This window comes from Elaeis guineensis, chromosome 12 (genome assembly GCF_000442705.2).
Source record: "Elaeis guineensis isolate ETL-2024a chromosome 12, EG11, whole genome shotgun sequence".
In the NCBI taxonomy this organism is placed as follows: domain Eukaryota; kingdom Viridiplantae; phylum Streptophyta; class Magnoliopsida; order Arecales; family Arecaceae; genus Elaeis; species Elaeis guineensis.
Window position 1 is genome coordinate 8,690,212 of NC_026004.2, and position 25,969 is coordinate 8,716,180.

The window sequence follows — 25,969 nt, forward strand, 5'->3', positions numbered from 1 at the left end:
TTTTTGTCCCTCTTTTCTTTGGTTTTTCGATGTTGGTGGTCACCGCCGACCATCGATTTGGTTTCTCTGGGCTACGATGTCGTAGTCCTCCTACCATCGATTACTATCGCACCGACCGCGGCCTTTGATCGATAGAACAAGGGAGGGACCACACGGTCCCCTGTTTTTGTCCAAAAAAATCACGGGAAGAAGAAGAAGGAAGAAAGAAAAGAAAAAAAAAAGAAAAAAAAATAATAAAAAAATAATAAATAGACTCTCTCTCCCTCTTTTCTTCTCTCTCTAATCTCTCTTTCTTTCTCTAGTCTCTCTCTACTTTCTCTCTCTAGATTATTTCTCTTTACTAAGATTTTTAGAATTTTGAGAAGAATGATGATGAATTGAAATTGATCCTAACAATGAATTTTGATCTATGATCAGACCTAATATTTTTTTAAAATTTTATTTCTCATAATTTTATTCAATTATCCACATGATAATTTCAGCATGTTTTGATCTGATCAATCGAATTTGTTGAATCATATTGTCTGAAGAGTTCAAGATGAATTTTTTCTCTTTAAAATTATTTCTCTTTCTTGATTGATTTCTCTTTCTAAAAAGATTAGTCAATGAAGAATTTTTTTTTAATATTTTTGATCTGATGAAAAATTTTGATCCATGATTGTCGGACAGCGTATTGGCACTCACATTGATCATATCCGATATTTCTCAATTTGATTATCTATAATCCTGATTTAACTATGACTTGGATTAGATCATTTTGATCACACCAATCGAGATGTTGGACTATGGCACCTGATTAATTTGGATTGTATCTCATAAATTCTCTCTCCTATAATTTTCTCTCTCCACTTGATTTATGAAATCAATGAAAGATTTTCAGTCCTATCACTTCGAATCTGATTTGATGTGATAGTCAAACTTTGGATTGTTTATATTCTAATTAGATTTTGATCAGATAAAATTAGATGATCGGACCAATCTGGACGATAGGATACGGATGTCCATCAATTTTATTTTTTTTATTTATTCATATTTTTTTAATTATTGAAATTAATCCTGTATAGGATTATGGATGTTTAATCATGGGATATCATGATATGATCTACAAAAAAAAAATTAAAAAAAAAAAATTATAGAATTATGTGAATTTATCAGAATGCATTCGAGATAAGTAATGTTTCATTTTTTCTAGATTTATTGATAAATTATAATATATTTTTCTGATATAATTTATGAAACGATGCATGAATTGAATGAATAATATTTTGTTATAAAAATATCTTATTTGAAATGTTATGATGAAGCATGATTGAACATATTGATTTCATGATGCATTATATTGATTGATTTCGATACTACATGATTATATATTTTTTTATCGAAATTAGAATATGAAACATGATTTACGAAGAATTCTGATATAAGAATAATATGAATTGACAACCTGACTATGTAAAGGACTCCGTCAATGGGGGCATATATGTTGGCAATTGATTTATCTTTAAGGTTTATGTCGCTAATAAGACCAGCGATATATCGTCAGAGAGACTAGCAACAAACTGTCAGAGAGATCAGCAGTTCTGAAAGACTTTGGTGCCAGATGATTCGCAGCTCATCGTAAGAAAATATGTGGTATTATGACCCTGCTATAGAAAAAAATATGATCATAGCTCATGGTTGATGAAAAGAACTTAAGAATGAAAGAAATTGAAATCTTGAAAGAAACTTGAATTTTTTTTAAAAAAATAAATTTAACATGAATTATATTACATAATTGAAATTGATTTTAAATTGACGAACTCTATATGCTTATTTTCTATAAATGATTATTTACTTTAATGCCTGATGAAATATGTTGAAAGTGATCATTGTTTATTGGGCTGTCTAGCTCATTACTTCATATTTTACTGTTTTTACAGATATTGAGAAATTAAGATGATACAAGATATGAATGGAAGAGTAATGAAAAGTAGAATCTCCATACTTTTATTTTAGGTTGAAAGTCTTATTGAATTTGATGTGAGGCCTATGGAACTTTGTTGACTTTATTGAGATATTAAAGTTAGAATTTCGATTGTTATAATTTTGGATTTAAATTATTGATAAATTATTTCGCTGTGAAGCATTGATAACGTAATAAGATGCCTTGTATACTCATAAAAAAAGTTTTCTATGAATATACGGCGGTTGCCATGACCCTCGATTCACAATCTCGGATCGGAGGCGGGACAGGATTGTTTCATTGCCATAAGCCAATGTTGACGTGAAAGCCATACAAGACTCAATATATTGTGTAGGCTCTCATTATCTCTTCTTAAAAACTACTGTCTAAAATGTCTAACTACTATAAGTTTCCATCCCACATAATCTGTACATTGACAACATTATCATCATATACACATCCAACCAAGATTAAAAGGAAAAAAAATTCTAACCCTTTTCTATGAACAACATGGTCAGGATATGCCCCTCAAAATTACTAAAAATTTGTTCATGTTATGAACTAGAAATTCAAAACCACAAAAATTCAATTCATTGAAAAAAAAAAACATGAGCAATGCCTTGGTTACGACATTACCAGTTTTAAGGTAACAATATCCACATGTTAGATGGAAGGAATGAAACATGCTTTATTTTCCTTCAAACATTCAAATCTTTCCATGGGATTGTATCATTCAGTAAAACTAGTAAATTGCAAGACAAGGATGATCTCATACACCAAAACTTTTAATCATCTTCAAAAAAATTCAATTTTTAATACAAAACATATTATAACTCAACATTTATGCAAGATATTTCATAATTCTTTGACATGCATGACTTAAAAAGCCTTTAGATATTCATATGAATAACTAGTGTCACCGATACTAAAAAAAATATTGGGACAAAATTTAGATATATTTTTTGGATTATCTTATTTTTATAGGATGAAAGTTGAAATCTCTCTCTCTCTTTTCTTTTTTTTTTCTTCTTTCCCTTGTCCTCTGGAGACCGCAGGGGGGTTGAGGATTGTTAAAGCTCTTTCTACATAATTTATTATACATCTATTATTTTTCTTGATTAAAATGTGAGACCTAAGAAGAAGGACACCTTGCGCTATTTTATATCAAAAACTACGTTTAAGCAAGCGTCAAAAAATTATCTATGTCAGGTAGTCCTCAATCATTACATCCATAAATCCAATCAATACATAATAGCCCGATTAATAGAGATCAAAATGTAAGAGTAAGAGTAAAAGGATGTCATGACTATCCTATCAAAGTTGGTCTCAATGCTTCAAAAATTTAATTAATATATTTTTTTTGAATGATTAGAAGGGGCTAATCCCTTTATTTATCCTTATTTCCACCCTACTCATTGAGGAGCAACTCCAAATAGAATCAAACCCTTAATTTCTTGGCAAGAGGTGATAGTTTGGTGGTAATTAGTGGTAAGCAAAAATCAAATATGAACCAATCAAATCGATGAAATCGAACCAAACTTTAGGTTTGGTTTAAAATTTTATTCGATTTGATTTGGTTGGTTTTTGACATATAAAAAATAGATTTGAATTGGTTCAGGTTTGTCGGTAAATAAAATCATTCTCAAACCGAATTGAACCGGCTTTAATAAAATGACGTTATTTTGATTAGGATATTGAAGTATTAATATATTAAAAAATAATTTTAAATTTATGGTGTTGTTTATCAATTTGATTTTGCATTGATTAGCTTTAAATCCTAAATGATTTACTTACTGGATTACTTTTTTTTTTTTTTGTAATATGTTGGAATTATTTATCTTAATCCTTAATGATGGTGTTTGTTTAAAAATTTTATTTTGTTGAATGACAATATTTTATATCAACTTAAATCATTTTATTTGATAAATTTTCTTGATGGTATTCTTATGTGAAGAGAAAACAAGTCTTCATGAATCACAAAAAAAAAAATATAAATCGGTAAATCAAATCAAATCAGATTATTTAAATCATATTAGTTTGGTTTGATTTTATATTTCTATTTATTCATTTTGACTTCTAAAAATATCAAATTGTTTAGGATTGATTCGACTTAGATTTAAATATGAAATCGGTCCAAATCGAATCATGCTCACCTGCGGTGGCAATACAACAGAAGGTTGGGAAAAAGAAAACAGGGAGAAGTAACTATATTGATCCCCTTTTTACTGTTTTACATTGTAATTGCAACAATTTCAATAATTCTCTTTTCAACCAATATTCAATAACACTGATTTGAGAAATCATCTTGTAATTTGCCAAGCACTAGACATCAGAGACAATCTTTCCTTACTTCCTCTCATTAAAAAATGTGAAAAGAAAAATAGCAATCCAAACACATAGATCTGATCACATACGCTAACATGGAAGCCCAGCCTGTCAACAATCCAAGCTTCAGAATCAATGGTTATCTTGTCTGGTACTCGGATATCCATATCCTATTTCGATCATTTCTGCCTTTCTGTTGCCGCTCTTCTGATCTGTAGTCCCCGAATCTTTGCCATCCCGAGAACTCCCCCTCGTTTTCTCGGTTCCATCTCTAATAACCCCCCAAACCCTCCCCTCTTTCCTCCCCCACCACAGACCCCCCCCCCGCAAGTCTATCATCCCGGAATCCATGACGAACCGTCCGTCCTCCCAAATCTACAGTCAGGGTTACTAGTGTTTCCGAATCCCGATGGAGAAGCTGGCGTCCGGCCGGTACCCGGCGGCGGGGGCGGCGCTGCTGCAGCAGCTCTCCCCACAAGACTGGGAGACCCTCATCGACGACTTCCAGTCCGGCGTCCCCGGCCGCCGCGCACGATGGCTCTCCGTCCCCCTCCTCGATCTCGCCCTCAACGCCATCCTCCGCCGCGACTTCCCCTCCTCCCTTAAGCCCCACCTCCTCGTCTTCCTCGAGGAGTCGCTCCCCCTCCTCCCCCTTCCTTCCCCTGCCGCCGCCCTCCCCCCACTCCTTGACGCCCTCCGCGTCCTCCTCCAATCCCCCTCCCCCGACGCCGCCGCCGTCCGCGACCAGGCCATCCTCTCCGTCACCGCCATCGCCGTCGCTGCCCTCCCCTCTCCCCTCCTCACCTCCGCTTCCCCCGAACTCGAGTCCCTCGCCGAGGTCCTCCTCGCCGTCGCTAACCGCCCCAACCACGGCCCCGACCGCCTCTCCCGCGCCCTCGCCTGCGAGTCCCTCCGCGAGCTCGAGCGCGCCAACCCTCTCCTTCTCTCCGACGTCGCCGGACACCTCTGGGCGCTGGCCCAGGCCGAGCGCACGCACGCCGCCCAGAGCTACCTCCTCCTCCTCGCTGCCGTAATCCGTAACATCGCCCTCCACGGCCTCCTCTCCTCCCCCTCTTCCATCCTTTCCACCTCCACCCCTCTCGTTCCCTTCTCCGTCCCCCAATCCCTCTTCTCTTCTCCCGACCCCAATCGCGAGCCGTCTGATCTCAATCTGAGGGAGATCCGGCGGGTGATGGCTTTCCTATTGGAGCGGCCGCACGCCCTCACCCCGCCGGCGACCATGGAGCTTGTGTCGATGCTCACGAGCATCGCCGGCGTGCTGGAGCAGCGCGTGCCGGCGGTGACGGCGCTCCTGAAGGTGCAGTTCTCTGGCCTGCTTTACTCCTATGACCCTATCCTCTGCCATGTTGTTCTCATGCTGTATTCCCGCTTCTCAGATGCTTTCTCCGGTGAGGACGAGCGGGGCATCGCCCGCCGCCTCGCCCTCGTTGCCAGGGAGACCCACCATCCCCTCATCTTCCGTCTTCTTGCTCTCCATTGGCTCCTTGGCTTGCCCCGGATCGCTGATGGGAAGGCCTCCCTTGCTCCCCTGACACCCAACTTTTACCCGACCGTGTTTGATCCCCTCGCGCTGAAAGCTAAGAAATTGGATGTCCTCTCGTGCGTCGCTGCTAGTCTTGATGTTTCCAGAGGGGAACGGAAGGAGGAGGAGGAGGGTCGAAAGGCTCAGGTGGTGAAGCTCTTTGAGGATGGATTGGTTTGTGTCTCAGCGTTCAAATGGCTACCACCATGGAGCACCGAGACCTCAGTGGCCTTTCGAACTCTTCACAACTTCTTAATTGGAGTCGCCCCACATCGTAACTGCAGCTCAGAGAATTCTGAAATAGGAGAATTGATGGAGTCTACCATTTTCCACACGATACAGGTAAAGATATGATACTAGCATGCTATGTTTTACAAAAAGGTCGTGTTTTTGTGCGCAGGCTCTTAACTTGGCTATCTTTAATTCTCTGCTGACTGCAGAATATGTTGGTGAGCTTGTCATTGGAGCATCATGGATTAGTTCCGGTGATTGCTACTTTTGTCGACCGGTTGTTGGCATGCCAGGCCCATAGGCAAGTGGGTGAGTGGCTACTTCAGACACTGGATGAGCATTTGCTCCCGAAACTTGAATCAGGCTACCAATTAGTTTCATACTTCCCAATTTTTGGAAGGATTGCTGAGAGTGATACGATACCGCCTCGTGGTTTGTTAGAATTGCTTACCAGGCATATGGTTACTCTTTCGGAGAAGCATGGCCCTGATACTTGGTTGAGATCATGGTCTCAGGGAAGCAAGGTATTGGGCATTTGCAGGATGATGCTTAAGCATCATCACAGCTCCAGAGTGTTCCTTGCTCTTTCGCATCTTCTCACATTCACTTGTCAGTTCTTTCCAGACTTGGAGGTTCGTGACAATGCAAGGTGATGATTGATGACTTGTGGCTTTATATATTTTTTTTCCTGTGACTTTAATAATTAATGTTGCAACCTATTCAGGATCTACTTGCGAATGCTTCTCTGCATTCCTGGGAAGAAGCTGAGGCACATAATGAATCTCGTTGAACAGCCTTCAGGAGTCTCTCCTTCTCCTCACCCTGGCTCACTCTTTCAAGTTCCATCACCTCGTCACGCACAAGATCTTAAGAAATCAGTTGGAGTGTCTTCTTATATTCATCTTGAAAGAGTCATTCCATTGCTTGTTAAACAGTCGTGGTCACTAACACTACCTAATTTGAGTAATGGAGATTCTAAATCCAGTTATGTGGAAGGAATTAAGGACATCAGCGCCCCACCTTCTACGGAATTGGGGGGGGAGGGTGAAGTGAATATCGAGAGGATCATTTTGCCGAAGGAACCATTGCGTGTGATGGATTCTAAGGTTGCAGAAATATTAGGAGTCCTGCGGAGGCATTTTGCATGCATTCCGGACTATCGACACATGCCTGCAATTAAGATAAGGATACCCTGTAGACTGAGGTTTGATTCCGAGCCATTCACTCGTGTATGGGGAGCTGCTTCATTTGCTTTAGATTCGGAAGAGGTAGATGGATTGCCAGCTCTATATGCAACTACAATCACTTTTTCATCAACATCAAAGTATGGTTCTATTCCACCTTGCCGTGTACCTTTTCTTTTAGGTGAACCTTCAAGAACTGGATTTGATATTGTGCCTGTGGATGATACTTCTGAGGAGGAAGATTCAAGCTTCCGTGCCTCGGTAATGATAGAATTGGAGCCTCAAGAGCCGGTGCCTGGTCTTATTGATGTAGCCATCAAAGCAAATGCAGAAAATGGGCAAATTATCTCTGGCTCACTTCAAAATATTACAGTTGGTATTGAAGACATGTTCCTCAAGGCTGTTATACCGCCTGATATTATGGAAGATCGGATTCCAGAATACTACATGGATCTGTTTCATGCTCTGTGGGAGGCTTGTGGTAATTCTGCAAACACAGGACGGGAGACCTTTCCTCTGAGTGGAGGTAAAGGGGCTGTGGCAATTAATGGGACACAATCAGTTAAGCTTCTGGAGGTATTCGCATATTCTTTAATTAGAGCTATCGAAAGGTACCTGGCTCCCTTTGTTGTAAGTGTCATTGGCAACCCCCTGGTGAATGTCGTGAAGGATAATGGGGTTATCAGAGATGTTGTCTGGGGGGAGGATTCTGAGAATTTTGCTGACAGTAACGTTGGTGCCCTGGTACCATATTCAGACAACGTACCTCTTCAGCTTCCATATACTGAGGGAGAAAGTGATGCAGATAGTCCCCCACAAATCAATAAGAGGAACATGGGTATTTTCCTTGTTTTAATATTCCTTCCTCCGCAGTTTCATCTCCTTTTCCAGATGGAAGTAAGTGATGCTTCAACATTAGTTCGAATAAGAACTGACCATTGGCCATGTCTTGCTTATGTGGATGAATACTTGGAAGCTTTGTTTCTAACATAGTACTCACATTGAAGGCCAGATTTACTTCTGCTGCATGGCAGGACTTTGACCTTTCTGCCAAGGGTCTGTTCTGTGCCGCAAACATCTTGTTCTTTTTTATATTCTTTTATATTGTGGACTCTCTTTTTTTTTTACAAATCCCACCAATTTGTCGCAATTTATAGTCAAAACTTATACGTGTCTTTTGGAAGAATGCAGATCATGTAACATCCCATTCATATTCTAAAATATCTTTTTCCCCATGGATTGGTAATGTGAACAAATAAGGAGATAGCAAGAGTTAAATTTGGGACAGATATAGAACCAAGAACCATGTAGTCCAAAGAGATAAGTAGGGATACCGTGATTACTGTTGGAATGGTGGGGTGTCCCAACATCCTGAGTGTTGGGATAGGATGATCTGGGAAATGGAGAGAAAAGATGAGACATCCACCATCCTAAATGTCAAGATACAGGCATTATCCCATCCCATGGTGTTTAAAACCTTGAACATAACTGTCTCAGATTATGAAGAACTTGTCGGTCTTGTAGTTAGAAGTATTCTAGGTTAATTCTCTGGCATTATCTAATCCATGAATATGCTATTCATCATTGGCATTGTATTGTTCTGGAAGTATGCTCAGCTTAGAATCAAGGAGTCCTTAGCAAGTAGACTGTAAATGGTTGACATCATAACACTTTTGCTTCTGATCTATTCGTTGGAAGCAGAAGTGTGGCCCTACATGGCATGCTGTAGTTGACAAGGTGCCTCTGAACTGAGGGTCATTGAATCATCTGTCTTTAAGAACTCCATAACTCTAGGCATGTATTCTATTGTTTCGGTTCTTGCTGTGTTGTGAGAGAAAGCTTCAAAGCTATAATGTAAGAATAATCAAGTCCAAAAGGTTTTTCTTGTTTGTGTGAACTTGAGTATGCATTGAATGGTTAGATTGGAAGCGAGTTGTTTGTTTCTTTGCCAGATGGTAGTTTTCTAGTTGAGATTTGAGAAAGGTGAAAAATATAAGTTTTGGAGCAACTTTGGATTAGCTACAGCTGTTTTCATTTTCAATTATTTTATCTGAAGATTTCTCATGTTGGAGTCATTTAATATTTGTTTTTATGAGGACCAAAGGCTTTCCGAGGAATATGAGAAGTAAATCTCTTTTCTTTACCTGATATGGCCTACCTTCCTCACAAAGATCATGGCATGTGGTTTTCAACTTTATGCATTGTTGGAAAAGTTTTTTTTTTTTAATTTTTTATTTTGATCAATAGTGGGCATTTGCTTGGTTGATAACAACCCTGCTTATTGAAACTTTAAATCTTTCTTGCATTTCCATAACTGGTAATGCCATTTTAGTTGTACTAATCCAACAAACTTGCTAGTGGTGCATTACATAAAGTAAACCTCTAGGCCAAATCTTTATTTGCAAAGATGATGAGGGAATAGATAATATGTACCTGTTGATCCTGACATGGCATTGTAATATTTATTGTTGTTCTTTATTTGATCTTCTAGGTATCCATTATATATCGAAAGCAATGACTGGAAACTTTCACTGAACTGGAAGTGAAATTTCAAATGCTATTACTAGGGTTACAATTTAAGATTATTCAGGAAGAATGGATGCATCTTTGAAATTCTCACTGGTAAAGAAAATGAGTGAAAGGATGATATGCATTTGAATCTTGTGTTAGTCAGCTTAACTTTTGCCCGGCAAAAAAAAAAAAAGAAAAGAAGAAGACATGAATTCTATGTTTCATTTTGTGGGGCTGATTGGAACTTTGGGCAGTTCACCAGGACCTACATAAATAAATACCTTTAGAAATTTACATTATAATCTCAGTTGAGAATCACTTTTTTCTGGGGACTCCGGGGATGCAGAGTCTCCATGTGCACTATTTTCAAATAGATTTTTGTTATTTATCAAATGGAGAGCTCGTGTGGTCTCGAGGATTGAGGTGTTGCAACTTGTTATGGATTCTTGTTAAGTGATTATTATTATTTCCCTTTATTCAGATGCACACTGCAGAGCCTGGCTTCTGATCACCATGCAAAGGACCATCTGAAATCTGAGATTATATACTATGAAACTTAAATCGGAAACAGTGATTGATAACAAATGAAACTACTGCAGTTTCTGGCAAATGTGTGACTGTAACAAGTGATTTCTGAAACATGTTGATGCTGGAGAGATTCGGTGATTGATCCTCTTGACCCTCGAGGACTTGTTCAAGTATGCTGGTAACTTTCAACTGTTTGTTATAGCTGAGATCATTCACACTTAACAAGGATCCACTTTATTTTCATTGTCAATAAACAAATATTTGTTTCCTTTGTAAAAATTGCTCTTTTGGATTTGATCATTATGCCTCTATCCTCAAACGAATGGGCGTTTAACTTCATCGAGTACTCCACGTGTAAAAATGCTGATGCAGAAGTGAGGAGAGCAAGAAGAGTATAGGAGTTCAGATAGTTTGTTTTGAAAACGAGAAGGTTTTTGAAAAATGAGAATAAAGCTGACTTTTCTTGTGATGTCAAAACTAGAATGTGAATATTTCTGGTAAAATATGGAGATGCATGACAGTGAGCATGGATGGTCAAACATGCCTCGTCCAAGATTATTCTCATTACATGAAAATATTTATTACAATGGTGATTTCACTTTAAAATTATTGTAATCTAATAAAAATGTCTGTATTTCATCGAATGTCATATATTTTACTGATTGATGTCTCATACTAACTATCGATTTTTAATTTTTGATTGAATTATAATAATTTTAATATTATATCATCGTTGCAACGAATATATTCTCATATTAAACATCTTAATGTAAATTCTCTGCAAATAACACCAATTTTTTCATGAAAGGTAAGTTGATATATAATATGAAAAATACAAGAATAACAGATCTTGGGTCCATCCAAGCATGAAACGTTGAGCCTTTTTAACACCGATCATAATCTGCTCGAGCTTTTGATCAAATTTCCCCAAACTTTCAGATGACCGTAAGATTCCGCGTTTCCTACTGCTTTCCTGGTTTTCGTTTCTCTTTACTATACCACCACTCAAATAAAACCTGGGCACCGGGCAAAGAACCCCGTTGACACCCTTGCGCGACCCATAAACCCTCTCTCCACTTCTTCCAATGGCGGCGGCGCTTCGTCGGAACCCTAGATTCCTCCTCCCTCGCCTCCGCACGTCCTCCCTCTCCACCGCTTCCTCCGAGGTCCAACCCTCGCTCTCCATCTCCCGCACCAAGTCCGCCATCCGCGCCGAGCACGACCCGGACCGCCTCGCCGACCTCTTCCTCTCCGCCGCCAACTCCCCGGCCTTCTACGGTGACCGCCCCCTCTACCGCCTTTCCATCCGCCGACTTGCTGCTGCCCGACGCACCGACCTCGTTGAGCGCCTCCTCGAGCACCAGAAGTCCGACCCTTCCGTGCCAAAGTCCGAGGGCTTCCTCATCCGCCTCCTCTCTCTCTACTCCGACGCAGGAATGCTCGACCACGCCGTCCGCACCTTCGACCACATCGCTGCCGCCGGCTGTCCGCGCTCCGAACGCTCCCTCTGCGCCCTTCTCTCCGCCTTCCTCCGACACGGCCGCTTCGACCGCCTCCACGAGTCCTTCGATCGTGTCCCCAGAGAGCTCGGCATCGCCCCGGGCATCTCCTGCTACAACGTGCTCCTAGATGCTTTGTGCGCTGGTGGTGAGGTCGAGAAAGCTCACAACTTGCTCGAGGAAATGCCCGAGAAAGGGGTGAATCCCGACATAATTTCCTACAATACGGTCTTGAGCGGGTTTCTAAAGAAAGGGGATGAAGCCCGGTTTGACGAGGTGTTGAAAAAGATTACGGAGAAAGGATTGAGTCCAAACGTGGTCACCTATAATTGCCGGATCTCGGCGCTCTGTGGGAAAGGTAAGAGCTTTGAGGCTGAGGAGTTGTTGGATGTGATGGTCTCGAAGGAGGTATATCCTAACAGGCTTAGCTTCAAGACCTTAATTGATGCCTTCTCCAAACAAGGGGATGTGGATTCAGCTATGAGGGTCTTCAAGAGGATGCAGGATATGAAGAGGAACGATGGCAGTGGCGTGTCAGCTAGTTTCGAGATGTATATGGTGTTGCTTCATGGTTTGGTCGGGAAAGGAAAGCTTGGTCCTGGGGTGGAGGTCTTCAAGGAGTGTTTGGAGAGAAAGTGGGCGCCTCCGTTTGAGACTGTGAGAGGATTGGTTGATGGCTTGATAAAGAATAGTCAGGTGGATGAGGCGAAGGACGTCATCGCGAAGATGAGGAAAGTGGTCAGGGGAGATGCTGCTGATGCATGGAAGAACGTTGAAGGTGAATTCGCTTTGTAGGGCAGCTTGAGTTTTTTGGCACTAATGGATTGGAGGGAATGGTAAAAGTGTTGAGAGAGAAGGTAGCCGAGATAACTAATCTGTTGTTTGCTATAGGATTTTTGTTGGATTTGTAGCTTGCATTTATGCAGTCAAATTTACTTTTTGTTGAAGCTATTTCTTTTGTGTTGATTGTGTGACTTGGGCATTCATCACCCCTGGGGAATAATCTGTTTGATTTCATTTATAGCAGATGACTACTGTTTGCACAGCTTGAACCCCAGAATGGTAAAACAGAAATAACAAAAATGCAGGCATACGTTTGTGTATCCTAGGTATGGGAAGGAATATTGCAAGAGATGTTTTGAGCTGGATTTCTTTCCAAACTTGAATCGGTTTTGAATCAGTCCAGTACTCAATGAGTCTCATAAGCATGAATATGGATTTTCTTTTTCTTTTTTTTTAAAATGTATCTGAAAATTTTAATTTATCATATACTTTTGAAACAAATCCTAGGTCAGTGTAACCGATACACAATTTCAGCTGCTTATGTGGTATCTTTCTGTTTATTCTTTATGATGGCAAGCCAAGTAACTGAGTTGGGCTCTCTAATAGTAGCTGGCTTGCAGGCATGACCAAGAAACAGTCCTCCAGCCAATGTTAATCTTCAAGAAAGGGTATATTGTGAACTTTTGGACTTCGGCCATCTGCCTGCTTGTTCATCAGGAATTTGTGATCTGAGTTGTGGATTGCAGAGCAGTGGCCTGTCTTTCTACTGAAGCTGATACAAATAAGCTAATCTGGGAAGGGTTTCTGTGTGCATTATCTTCGTTTCTGATGGGAGCTTACTCCAATGGAGCTCGTCCTGCAGACAGGTGACAACTTGCCTTATAATGCAGAACAAGATTGAGCTTCGAACAACGTTTTGGATGGAATGCTTCCATACAAATTTCAGCTTGGAAAGTTTGATCAGGCTTCCTGTGCAACTTTATGGTACCTAGGATTATTCTTATAATTCTTTTGAATCAATGCGAACTGGGTATATTAACAAGCCACAAGCAATTATCTTAAGATCGATAAGCTCTTCATATATCATTTCTTCTCCCCCCAGCTCAAGCTTTGCACCAGCTAACGAGCAAAAATGTAGTAATCCAAAAACGCCCAGTGTACATCTCTGCGGTGGGATTTGAGCACAGGTCTCGGATAGAACCATCAAGAGACGATCAGCTGGCACCATGCACTATAAATCTTAAAACCCATCAGAACTTGGCTCAAGATCCGGGTTTCAATTCTATGCGAGCATTCGACGGCACTCTGAAGAACTTGTGTTTACGTTTCAGTAGGATCTCGCTAACTCAAAATTTGAGAAAGAAAAATTCAACGGTGCCAACGCATAGCCTGGTCCGCCCGAAACCTCACAACTGATACGCGCCAGCCCAGATTTATGCGTCCCAGTCAGGCCCAGTCGGAACTTCCAAAGGCCGATTCGGAAGCTCGCGCTAAAGAGAGAGAGAGAAGGGGGGAAAAAAAATCCGTAGACCTTCGGGCCTCGGGTAGAGCACGCCAATGGCGCTCATCACTTCCTCCCGCCGCCACCGCTCCTTCCTCCTCCTCCACGACCACCTCCGCCTCCTCTCATCCTCCCCATCTCCGCCTCCTACCGCCGCCGCTGCTCCCATCTTCCTCGGCCACCACGCATTCGACCCCGCCATCCGCCGCCTTGCCCGCGCCCGCCGCTTCTCCGACATCGAGGCCCTCCTCGAGCCCCTCAAGAAGGATCCCCGCGCCTCCGGTGAACCCTTCCTCGCCGCCGTCGTCACCTCTTACGCTGCCGCTGGCATGCTCGAACACGCCCTCCGCACCCTCGACGAGATCCCCTCCCTCGGCGCCCCCCGCACCGCCCTTTCCTTCAATGCCCTCCTCTCCGCCCTCAACCACTCCCCCCTCCCCTTCTCCCGCCGCCGCGTCCCCGAACTCTTCACGGACCTCTCCCGCCGCCTCTCCATCGTCCCCGACAAGGTCTCCTACGGCATCCTCGTCAAGTCCCACTGCCTCGCCGGCAACGCCAGGAAGGCCCTCGCCGTCCTCAAGGAGATGGAGGAGAGAAAGATAGAGGTCACCACCGTCACCTACACTACCCTTCTCGATTCCTTCTATAAGGAGGGCAGGCCGGAGGAGGCCGAGAGATTGTGGAAGGAGATGGAGAAGAAGGGATTGAAGCCCGATTTGCCGGCTTATAATGTTCGAATCATGTACCGAGCCCTCGAGGGGAAACCGCAAGACGTACTTGATTTGATCAGAGAGATTGAGGCAGCCCGATTGAAGCCTGACACCATTACTTACAACTATCTCATAAGCTGTTATTGTAGTCATGGCCGGTTCGAGGAGGCGAAGAAAGTGTATAAGGAGTTGGAGGAGAAGGGATGTGTTCCAAATACTGCGACTTTTAGGAATCTTTTGGCTTCTTTATGTAGAAATGAGGATTTTGATGGCGCTCTGGAGGTGTTCACGGATGGTGTAAAGCAAGGCAAGGTGCCAGATTTGGGTTTGGTGAAGCTTCTGGTTGAGGGGTTGATGAAGAATTCGAAGGTTAGAGCTGCAAAGAGGGTGATTAGTGGGCTGAAGAAGAAGTTTCCGAAATATTTCACTGGGGACTGGAAGAAGCTTGAGAAGGTAGTTGGTGTGAATGTGAATGGAGAAGGATCTGAGCAAGTAGTAGCTGCTTGAATTCAGAAATAATCTTGAGGAATTCAGCTGGTGCTTATGAGGATTTGTTTGTTGCTTGTTCAATTAATCATTTAGGAGCTCTAACAAATGAGCAAATTGCATATGGAATTTAATCCCCCAGGCGGGAGTATTTAAGTACAAGCATGGCTCAGTTACTGAATAAGATTGATACCTCTGGCAATTTTGATGGCAATAACATATGGTCTGCTTGGATGAGGTTTATTCTATAAGGTGCATTTATCAATTCTGATATCCGACATCGTTGTAGTTGCTTTCATGATACGCATTGTTAGTGGTGCAATAAATCATGATTCGTTCTGCCATTGGTGCTTTGTTATGTTTAAATCTGATTTTTCTACACTGAATTCCCATGGCAACAACCTTTCATTTGAAAAGGTTGCACTGTCTCATACTATATTGTTGAGCAGCTATGGTCTAGTTTAGTTGTACTGTATTGCCTACATGATGCAGTAATGATTTGGTCATCTTATTTTGGATGATGAATGATGGAATGCTCCGAGGTATGTTTTTCTATTTGAATATAATGCATCTCCACTTCAAGACCTCTAATGTTTGCTGCTAGCATCTTGCTATTCTACTTAGAAATTGTTACACCTCATTTTGCCTCTTTTTTTTGTTCATATTAAGGGTTGTTATTGGAATTTTTGGTGTACATGTCATGAGTATGTTTACCTGCTCTAGGTTGAAGTTGAGTAAGGTTTTCTAGCAGGGGAAGTTTAATGTTCTGCTAATCTTTCTAATAAGGATCAAAACTTGGTCACTGGAAAGTTCAGCAATCTATTCTTGAAAACTTTGATTTCCATCAGAGCAGGGTCTAAAATGTAAGAGAGGTCGTGTGCAATTTGTTCATGGATTTAGTCAATATGTGCCAGATACTCGCTAAAGCCCTGAGCAGGAATATTTCATTGTTTCGAGGACCTGCAACTATTCTGAACCAATTTGGTCTTGATTAAAATTGCAACAGGGCTGAGAATTGCAGTTTTGATGTATGGAGCAGGACCTTTAGTAAGTTAGATTTGAGATAAATCAGATCAGCAAATAAAACAATTTTGCACCTTGGTCTGCCTGCTTGCGAATCCTCTTTAATATTTGTAATATATCTTTTCTTCTTAGTTGTATTAAAAAAAATGATCGCTTTGTAGTTTGTCAATCTTGTTGGCATTTTTTTTGTGTTCATCGATCAGTATTTCTGTTGTAATTATTGCTACTCATCTCTTGAGCTGGTTTTTTTGTTTTTGATGATGGTTTTTATGATGGTTTTTGGTTTTTGTATCCAATGTAATGCTTTCAATGGACTTGATTGTCAACACATTTGTTAATCGTTTTATGTCTGGCTTTCTTCCTGAGCCTGTTAATCTTGCTGGACTATAATATAGATTACAAGCTTCTTATCAAAAAATTTATATTAGTAAATAACATGTCAAAAACCTCAGTCTTGGCCATGGCATACAGGAATACTCAGAGCATAACAAAGGCCAGAAAACTAGGGGCTTACTGCCTTTACGACTAATCCATCTTGGCATCTGTGTTAGCTGACCCATCAAACATAAAATAACATACCATCTCACAAGTTGTTCTTGCTCTCTCCAACTCAGAATAAGCTGGTGTGGCATACCTCCACCCTCAGGGGAATCTATGTTCTTATTTCAAGGAGCACTCTCCCAGCAACAGAAACCTATTTTCTCCACAAAGAACATTAGAAAAAAAAAAAATAACAACGTTCTGAGTTGGTACAGTGTAAATTAGCATCCAAATGATGTGAAACTGCATTCCATATGCTTGTTGTGAGGTAGCTGATTCGTCGAACCTATGTGGATCATCACTCTTTTATTTGTAAACTACTCGTGTTTGGATTGTGTCCTTAGCCACTGACCTATCCACAGATGGAGCTCTTTTAATGATTTATTTATATCTTCTGGAACATGGGTGTTTGTTCTAGTATGATATGGATTATAGCAATCATTCAGAGACCCAATTTGCCCAAGTAATTCTAACACACGATTTTTGGCAGATATCAGATTTTTCTGCATAAAAAAATGAGCTAACCACTTGGCTAGTAGGACTGTTCCTTTCGGGCTTTTTTAGCTTTATCTCGTTCTGAATATGTGGTCCCATGCAAACCGGCATCTGTCGTTGCACTTTTGCCACACTTTTGGATGCTTTTACTTCAAAAACCTTGAGGTATTATTCTCTTTCTTTTCTTTATTTTGCAATATGTCATACCAGATCCACCCAAGATGGCCATGGTGATGCAAAGCCATCTTAATTTCATCTTGATGGTGTTGTTTTGAAGTCTATCTCTTCCTTGAGTGACCCCCAAAGCACAATTATGGTAAATACTTCATATCCATTTTATGATATTTTTTGATGCAATTTGTGAGCCAATGAATTTGAAATTTTTGTCCGTTAGAAGTGGCTCGCCGACGGGAAGAATCCAGAGACTAAGACGACGAAAAGACTGTCAAGAATCCAGGGAGAGAGAGCCAAATTCTGAGCACAGCCTGGCTTTTCTAAGGAAATGGCTGGATTCCATTCAAAGCTCGAGCATTCTGGCTCTACTCCAAGATCCAACTTTCGAAGGCATAAGCCATAATTATTATCAAATACGTAGAGAAGCTTCAAATATCATTTTCCTTGCCAAGAAATGCAGCTGGTGGGAGAATGAAAAGACTCCTTAAAATCAAACAACCTTTCATCGACTCACAAGGTGAAAAGCTTTACAAGCTCCTCAAATGCTCTTCTATCACAATGATCTCACAAGTGATACAATGCAACTCAACTGAATTCAAGACACCACTAACATAGGAAGAAGAAAAGAAAAAAGACTGGAACAAAATGGATGGATGTATCACCTAGAAATTTACAGCGGGCTTGCTAGTCCTTCACAAAAAAAAAAAAAGAAAAAAAGGAGAGAGAGATAAAAGCAAAAATACACAGACAAAGAAAAATGCACCGTATTGATCACTAAAGGTAGAACTAGAAAGGACTGAGAAGAATGAGGTGAATCAACAAAGCCTGGGCATTCCCCGAGTATTGTGGTGGTAGGTGCTGTTGATGGCCTGGGTCCTCACCATCTTAGACATCTGGCCCTTCATCTCTCTACAAACTTTCTCCAACTCCATCACCTTGTTCTGCATTCTCTGTAGGTTGAGCTTCATGTCCTCCTTGTTATACACCAACTCTGGAGAGATCCTCTCGGCCTCATTCCCTGCAGTGCACCTGACCAACCTTGGGGTTGCAGCAGGATCAATCCCATCTGCGATGTAACTCTTGATTCGAAGCTTGGATTGCTGTGCAACCAATGCTTGGACAGCAACTCCTGGAGGGATCCTCTTGTTCTTGGCAAGGTCTTTGCAGGTCTCGAGGGTGAGCTTCTCATAGTTTACGCATTGGCATAGTCTCATGCGCTCCTCAGAGGTCAGCTTTGGGTGTGACTGATAAAAATTGAAAAATTGTGCTGCTGTTAGATCAAATAAGCCAATGTAGATATTAGATAGATACATAAGTAGATAGATAGAGCAGGAGCTGAATGAATTTGGGCTACAAAAACCAAGAGTGATGAATAAAGTTTTATGTAGACACAAAAATATTTGTGGTACAATTGTAGAAGCATCATGTGAGGAGTTCCCACTTCATGCTACCAATTAGCGACAAATCTTATGCACTGAATGAGCTAATTACTGCTTTTCAGATGTTTAAATTCAATGTACGAGGCAAAAAGGTACAAGGGTGGTTGTGAGAAATGTCCATATTTGTGATTATTGCAGGGGATCACCATAAACAGAATCTCCAGGTGTATCTGGCCACTGCCAATCATGTGAAGTAAATGATAGCAATTGCATGAATTTTCAGAACAAAGTTCAAAGGCGTTCCCTCAAAAATCATCAAAAATTTCCAGGGATGAATTCGAAAGAAAGAGGGGGATTTATATGACAATCTGGAAAACTTCTTGAATTTTTCTGAGAGCCTACGGTAGCATTGGAATGTTTCCAAGTGGTGCAACTCCTTTGAACATAATTAAAGCATGGTTGGGTTCGCCAGTGCCACCCATGAGATATGTGCCCCCAGTCATTTTATACTCTAAAGGAGAGAAATTTACCCTTCTCTTCCCCCTCTTTCCTGCTCTCCATCTTTGTCCTTCTCCGGCCTATGGCTGGATTTTGCTAAACAGGACCTAAAAGGAAGCTTCACACAAGAGGCATAATGATCTTTTGGGCAAGTAAAGGCATGTATGTTTCCACTGTAACAATTTAGGGAAGGAATGATACAGTCTTTAGTACTTAATGTAAACTGTCCCCTCCATATTTGAGCCAAAAAGGAAGTGACAAACCAAAAAGATTAGAAGAGGAAAGGAAAGATGATTACGGGAAAAAAGATTTTGCTTTTTACAAAAGGCAACAAGATTTAGGAAGTTTCCAACCTGCCAACCTTTATATTCACATGAGATTTACCAATCAGTCCAAAAAGCATGAAACCTACTAATTAGACCCGCGCAGAATCTTTCTAGCTTATATTCATTAATGCTTGATAAACTCAAATGAGGAAAAATGGAAAATAGCTAACAAATTTGATCCAAAATCAGGAAGATTGAAGTAAAATTATAATAATTTAACCATTTAATTTAATAAAAAAATGCATTTCTAAGGATTTATATAGTATCTAATTAAAGTACCAACCCAGGTAGCAGTACTTTGTGGTTTTTTTCCCCCGAAAAAGGGGGGAAAAAAAATCCTTGGGAAGCAAACCACAAAGTACTGTTGTCCATTTTCAGAATACCATGTCTGCACCCACAAAATCACCAAGCATAAAATGGAAGAAATTTAGAACTAGACAATTATACTCCTGCCAATCTATCCACCCATAAAAGATGATGGTACTTCGGCCTTACCTCAAGATAGATGTCTAAAGCTCTATAGACGCCATCAAAGCAGTCCCTGGCAGAATCTGGCAGGCTCTCAGCCACCCCAAGAAACCTAGACACCTTCAAGCTTGGGTCAGGGGAGATCTCACCCAAGTACTTGTCTACCAACCTCCCAACCTTCTTCATCCTTTGCAAGGACATCCCACCCTCTCTTTCATTCACAAAGACTCTAACCAATCTAAGCACCAGATTCACATCATAGACAACCCCATCATACCCTGATACCAAGAGATCATCCAAAGTGGCCTGGTCAAGCATCAGACCCATCAGCCTCTCCAACCTACACCTACATTCTTTGCTCAGTCCCAGGCCTGAGACCACCCTCAGAACCCAAAACAATCCCCTGCAAGAGAAGACTGACCTCCCCATCAGCACGACCCCACAGACTGCAGTGTCTGCAAGGCCACCATACTCTAACTTGTCAAAGCTTGGGTTCTTGGCTGCTGCTTTGAGGTAGTGCAATAGGAACCTGGTCAGTATGAGGTTCTTGTTATCAGTGCCATAGGCTCCAAGGGTCCGCATGAACTTTTCTATGATGTTTGGGCCAAGCATAGTCAGGTCATCAAACCACCACTCTTTAGTGAAGCAAGGCTTTATGGTTTCAGAGTTCTTGGTGGAAGAGGAGCACCTGAACCCAGAAGTATCAGAAGATGAGGAGGAGGAGGAGGAGGAAGGCAGTGGGGTGGCTACTGTCAATGGAACCTCTGAATTGGCCGAGATCTTTGTGAGGAGCGAGGCGACGAGCTTTAGGAGCAGGCCAGAGGAGTCTGCAATGGGGAAGAAAGGCTCACAAAGCTTCAAGGCTGTCAAGATGTCACCCCAGGTCCAGTAGAAGAGCCCATCCAAGAAAGTCTCCGTCTGGGTCAAAAGGTTGCAGGTGGAGAACTCTTCGGTCATCTCAAGGAAGATGGCACCACAGTGGAGAAGGCTGACATTTGCTGGGCTCATGAGAATTCTCCCATTGCTGTAGCAGAATCTTGATATCAGCTCAAACCCCTCCGGGCCTCCAGGGAACTCGGTTATCTTTAGCCCTGAGCCCTTCGGTTGGCTTCTCTTCCTCTCTTGCTTTACCATCTTTTTCAGTCTTCCTGAGAATGAGCACATAATCCTCTGCAAGAAAGAAGACAAGAAGCAAAAAACCTTATATTTTCTTGAGAGAATCAATAGATCGAGAAGGAGATGAGATAAAGATTCAGTTAAGCTTTGGGTTTCAAGATTGCCTGATGGAGGAGGAAGGTGTGCTGCCCATTGATGTGAACCTTGAGATCACAGAGATCCTTCATGGTTGGTAGGACTTGAATGAAAGATATCAAGAACTGTGAAGATAGGGATAAGAAAGAAATGGAGATACAAGGGAAAAAGGTTTAAGGAATGGGAAAGAGAAAGCTAAGGGTTGTAATACGTTTGGTCGCTTCACATGTTACATTAGTTTTGATGGTCATGCGGGTAAATCGATAACGCATGCATGTAGAAATAGTGGGGTTCAGTTACCTATTTATGCTTCATAATTCCTAACGAACAAAAATGGTGCATTTCTATAGGCTGCTTCCCTTATAAAAATAGGTTTCTTTATTACTATCCTTTTTGTTCTTGCTATTAGAATCGTTAGATTTTGTCTGGAGCTGGTGACAGCCACTGGAAGTCAAGCATCCTTTTGGTTTAGCATTTTTGAATGGCTTTGTCACCTTTATGAGCTTAGACCATTCATTGTTTTTGGAGCTACATGGGCTCATTACTTAAGCCATGTGGGAGATGGAGGGAGAGCTTTCAGGATGCATGGATTCAGTAAATCTAAGGGCACATCAGGAGAGTAGGGACCACCTTTGGGAAATCATGAAATACACCCACCCTGGTGACAAAGAAACAAGGGCAAAGCGGGAGCATCTTTCTCTCATTAGGGATGCCTTTGTAGGTTATTCACTCTCGTTTCCACAGTTTGTAGGATTTGGCAAATTTTTGATTATTTAAGAGCCACAATGACACTAATTGAGACGTGGCCACCTTTTGAGCCTTGTTTGGGTGGGAAAAGACATTGTGTGGTGTTATCTCATTTGGCACATGAAATGAGGGCAACCCAAGCTCTTGCAACAAGTGGAGTGGGTAACCTAGCAGCTTTTGTTATCTTTCTAGAATTCTAGGCCTATAGATTGGGACAGGTTGTATCTTCGGCGCCAAAGAATGATGCATCTTTTTTTTGCATGCACCACCATGGGATTGTGCAATGGTACTTCAAGATTTATACTGGCGGATGACTCAAAAAGTTCGGAGTGCTTTGAGAGTTGTGCAGGATGCCATCCAATGGTCTATGTCGCAAAAGAAGATCAATCATTCTTTCGTGCTAAAGATACAACCCGAGCCTATAACTTGCCCTCAGATTACTATAGTATCCGGTTTCTAGCTAGGGTGCTCATGTTTAATCCTTGCTCTCGAGGGAAATAATCACAGGATAACCCTACTTAGACCCCTCCAAAGAAGTAGCCAAGCTTTAAAATTAATTCACAAATGACAAATATCCCTTTGGTCTGGATTTCTCTATGTCTTGGGCAATGCAATCAAGATCTGTTCTCCTAATACCACCAGCAAGTAGATCCAACGACACACCATTAAACAAAAGATCACCTAGAAACTAGGTTGCAAGTTGATCCGGGAGAGGTTATGATCCAAACTGTATAAGGTTCTAGGACTGGGAGCCCCTTGAGATGAAATTAATTAGTGGATTTATAATCAAACTACACTGAAATTTGAATTTTTTTTGGAGCAAAATACTATTTTTTACTGCTGCTCTTCAAGTCTAATCTAGTCTAATAGTGTCTATTGAGGTTGGTCCAATGTAGTTGGAATCAAATTATTCTGATAAGCAAATCTAAGCAAGTACATGACACAGGATCTGGTCCTAGGTGGTATCTAGTTGGCATTTACATTTTGAACCCGTACGAATGACCGTGCGTTGAAATCCAAAAAAAGCTGAACAAAAAAAAAAAAACCCAAAAATTAGATGGAATTATAACAACCCTCGTAACGACTGTTTTAATAAGTAATAGCTTTAAAGGCAACCATAACCAACAACACCCATCTTTTCCTGGTGCAGTGGCCAGAAGGATTTTACCAAAGACCTGCATCTGATAGGATAAACAGCATTGGTATATGCTTTCAATGATATTATTTTGTTATTCATTATTCTCCATTGTAATGGTTAGCAACAACTATGCTAGCATCCATTTTTTTAATTACCATGGTATTTTGGCCATAGCTATATTAGGTAACCATTAGCAGCTATATTGTTATTAGTGATGAATAATAATCATAGAGGAGTAATAAATTTTTGAACAAAATTCTTCAGTAAAATGTTAAAGCACTGTACATCCATTGTAAATAATCCTAAAGCAATAGGATCAATTACATACAAGGTGTTGGCAAGCATGAGGTAGGTTCTCTGTAGGCATGAATTTCAAGAAAATTATGCCGTTTCTCCAAAGATATTTACAAAGGTTATCATCATTATAATGTTAGTTGATGAGACTTTGTCTCACTAATTGACACTTTTTTTTCCAGCGATTTTGAATTTGAAACAACATGTGTCTATATATATAAAGAGACAAATTTGGATTTGGCTATACTCAAGTGGATCTCCACTTAGATTCGATCAGATTTACATTGTATGATGAAGGTCTCATGTCGACAATCTGAATGTTGGATGTGATTCTTTAAATTATTTAAATACTAAAAATTTTATATTTTGGAGATTCATCAAATGATCAAAATATATATAATTTAATATTATTTAGGTCATTCATTTTTGACTATTGGATATATAGATTAGATCTCTTTAAATCACATGATTTTTTATGTGTAAATAATTTTAAGATAGCAGATCATATCCAATAATTCAGATCATTAATGTGAGACTTCTATCATCCAACCTAAATATTATCGAATCTGAGTAGAGATTTATTTAAGTATAGCTAAATTTAGCACCCTCGCTTTAGGTACATACACAAACCGATATTGGTAAAAATTTGAATGTAAACAGGTAACTCTATAATATTCAACTCTCTCATGAGTAGAGGGGAAAAAAAAGCTCACCCCCTTTGCGGTGATTCGCCTCCATACCCACCCCCTCCCCCCCCCCCCCCAGGGGAATGTCTTTCGCTTGATGGACCCATCCTTAGCCCCCTTGGGGTTCACGGGTGTTAAGAATTTTATTTTATATAAAAGCTAGCGTCCGCATGGGACTCCCCCGGGGAGCATATCACATCCGGGAGTAACGCCAGTCGCAATCCCGTTTAACCTATGCCGCCATGGATAGGCTATTTTTATTGCAAACCCACATGGCTGAGAGCTTGAGATGTCTCTTCGTCTGTGTCAGCTGGCGGGTGCCCCAGATTGGGATGGGAGAGAACTTTTTGGCTGCAGAGAACCAAACAGCAAGCACCAGTACTCTTGTCCTTTAATCTTTCTACGTGGGGCTGAAATCAAGTCTACTTCATTGCTTCACATGCAACCTTGCCTTTCGATTTATATGAGTATCTGTTATCTTCTTCGATTTTTCTAAATCATGTGGAAGGGGGACTTTGGATGAAATATCTATCAAAAATGAGTGCATATTTATTATTTCATGTATAAAAACACGAGTTCTTGATACAGGTGCTTATGTTGATTTGGTTTATAGAATAAGATTGCAATGAGTTGATTCCTAGTCAATTTTTATGGGGCAAATATTCTCAGCTAAATTTGATAAAATTTAGTCTTATCCAACAAATTATGTATCGAATTCAACTTGTTTCTAAAGAAAAATTAGAAATCATTGCTTTTCTATCATCCAATGTAATTCAATCCACAAAAAAACAAGCTCAACTAGGCCGAACCGTTCTTGCCAAAAAATTCTAGATCGAATCTAATTCAAATTTTAAAATTATGAATTGGAGGGGAAACTCAATGTGGCGTATTCATATTGCTCCTCTGGCTGGTACTAGATACCATGTCAGGAATAGTACTACCCGTATTTTGTAAGAATCTCAAGTAACATTAACATTACTCAAGTGAAACCTAGCATATATTTACCTATAATCTAAAGACCTGGAATTCACCTATGTGCTTAGGATCTTAAGCCTTTGCATTATGTTGCCTTGCCTAATACTTTATGACAAAGTGAAAATAGTTTATTAATGTAATTGGCTAACAATTGGAGCCTAGATCAATGATACTTACACTTTAAGCAAAATCACAAGTGTAGCATATGCCAAACATGAATAATATATCCGAGTGTTACTACTCACTACCACTACATTTCCTGCTGAGCACCAGTGGAGGATTGGTGCAGTACACAAGGATCACATGGACAACAGGTGGATGCTCTGTACCATCCCACCAATCACCAAACATGGAACGGGGCTGGGAGATGTGCCGTTATCTATTTTCCTTATGTTCCACCATCCACCCCTTTTATTGGTTTTTTCTTTTTCTCCCTTCTTTCCCTCCCCTTAACCCATCCAAACTAATCTAATTCTCTTACACTTTTTAGAAGATAAGCGAACATCAATAAAAGGCAGGATTACATTCGTTAGCTCTTGAAATAATATTATGATGGCATCCTTCACCATGCTGTTTAAACGGGGACTAAAATCATCAGTAATTCCCATGGGACCAGGTGTTTTAAATTCCAACAGATTATAATATCACAGAAATCCGACAAAATAGAATCGTGAATACTGGACTCATTGACAAGATGAAGGAGACAAAGCTTTGTTTGCGTGCACTCAGAGG

At 40.7% G+C, this 25,969-nt stretch overlaps 4 protein-coding genes across 4 annotated transcripts; 3 read left to right on the top strand and 1 right to left on the bottom strand.

The window, feature by feature from the left end:
• The first annotated feature begins 4,560 nt into the window (after positions 1-4,560).
• LOC105055407 (uncharacterized) lies at positions 4,561-8,436 on the top strand. Its single transcript, XM_073246608.1, has 3 exons — positions 4,561-6,152; positions 6,251-6,690; positions 6,766-8,436. Exons 1-3 carry the CDS (start codon positions 4,677-4,679, stop codon positions 8,216-8,218), a joined length of 3,369 nt encoding a protein of 1,122 aa, XP_073102709.1. The 5' UTR covers positions 4,561-4,676; the 3' UTR covers positions 8,219-8,436.
• Positions 8,437-11,030: 2,594 nt separating this feature from the next.
• Positions 11,031-12,714, top strand: LOC105055406 (small ribosomal subunit protein mL103 (rPPR7)). Its single transcript, XM_010937205.4, has one exon. The coding sequence runs from the start codon at positions 11,350-11,352 to the stop codon at positions 12,556-12,558; it is 1,209 nt and encodes a 402-aa protein (XP_010935507.1). The 5' UTR covers positions 11,031-11,349; the 3' UTR covers positions 12,559-12,714.
• Positions 12,715-14,027: 1,313 nt separating this feature from the next.
• Positions 14,028-15,587, top strand: LOC105055405 (uncharacterized). Its single transcript, XM_010937204.4, has one exon. The coding sequence runs from the start codon at positions 14,104-14,106 to the stop codon at positions 15,262-15,264; it is 1,161 nt and encodes a 386-aa protein (XP_010935506.1). The 5' UTR covers positions 14,028-14,103; the 3' UTR covers positions 15,265-15,587.
• Positions 15,588-17,956: 2,369 nt separating this feature from the next.
• On the bottom strand, positions 17,957-21,683 carry LOC105055404 (BTB/POZ domain-containing protein At3g19850). The gene is made up of 3 exons (XM_010937202.4): positions 21,427-21,683; positions 20,174-21,316; positions 17,957-18,719 (listed from the first exon to the last, which is right to left on the bottom strand). Exons 1-3 carry the CDS (start codon positions 21,487-21,489, stop codon positions 18,291-18,293), a joined length of 1,635 nt encoding a protein of 544 aa, XP_010935504.1. The 5' UTR covers positions 21,490-21,683; the 3' UTR covers positions 17,957-18,290.
• Positions 21,684-25,969: the final 4,286 nt, after the last annotated feature.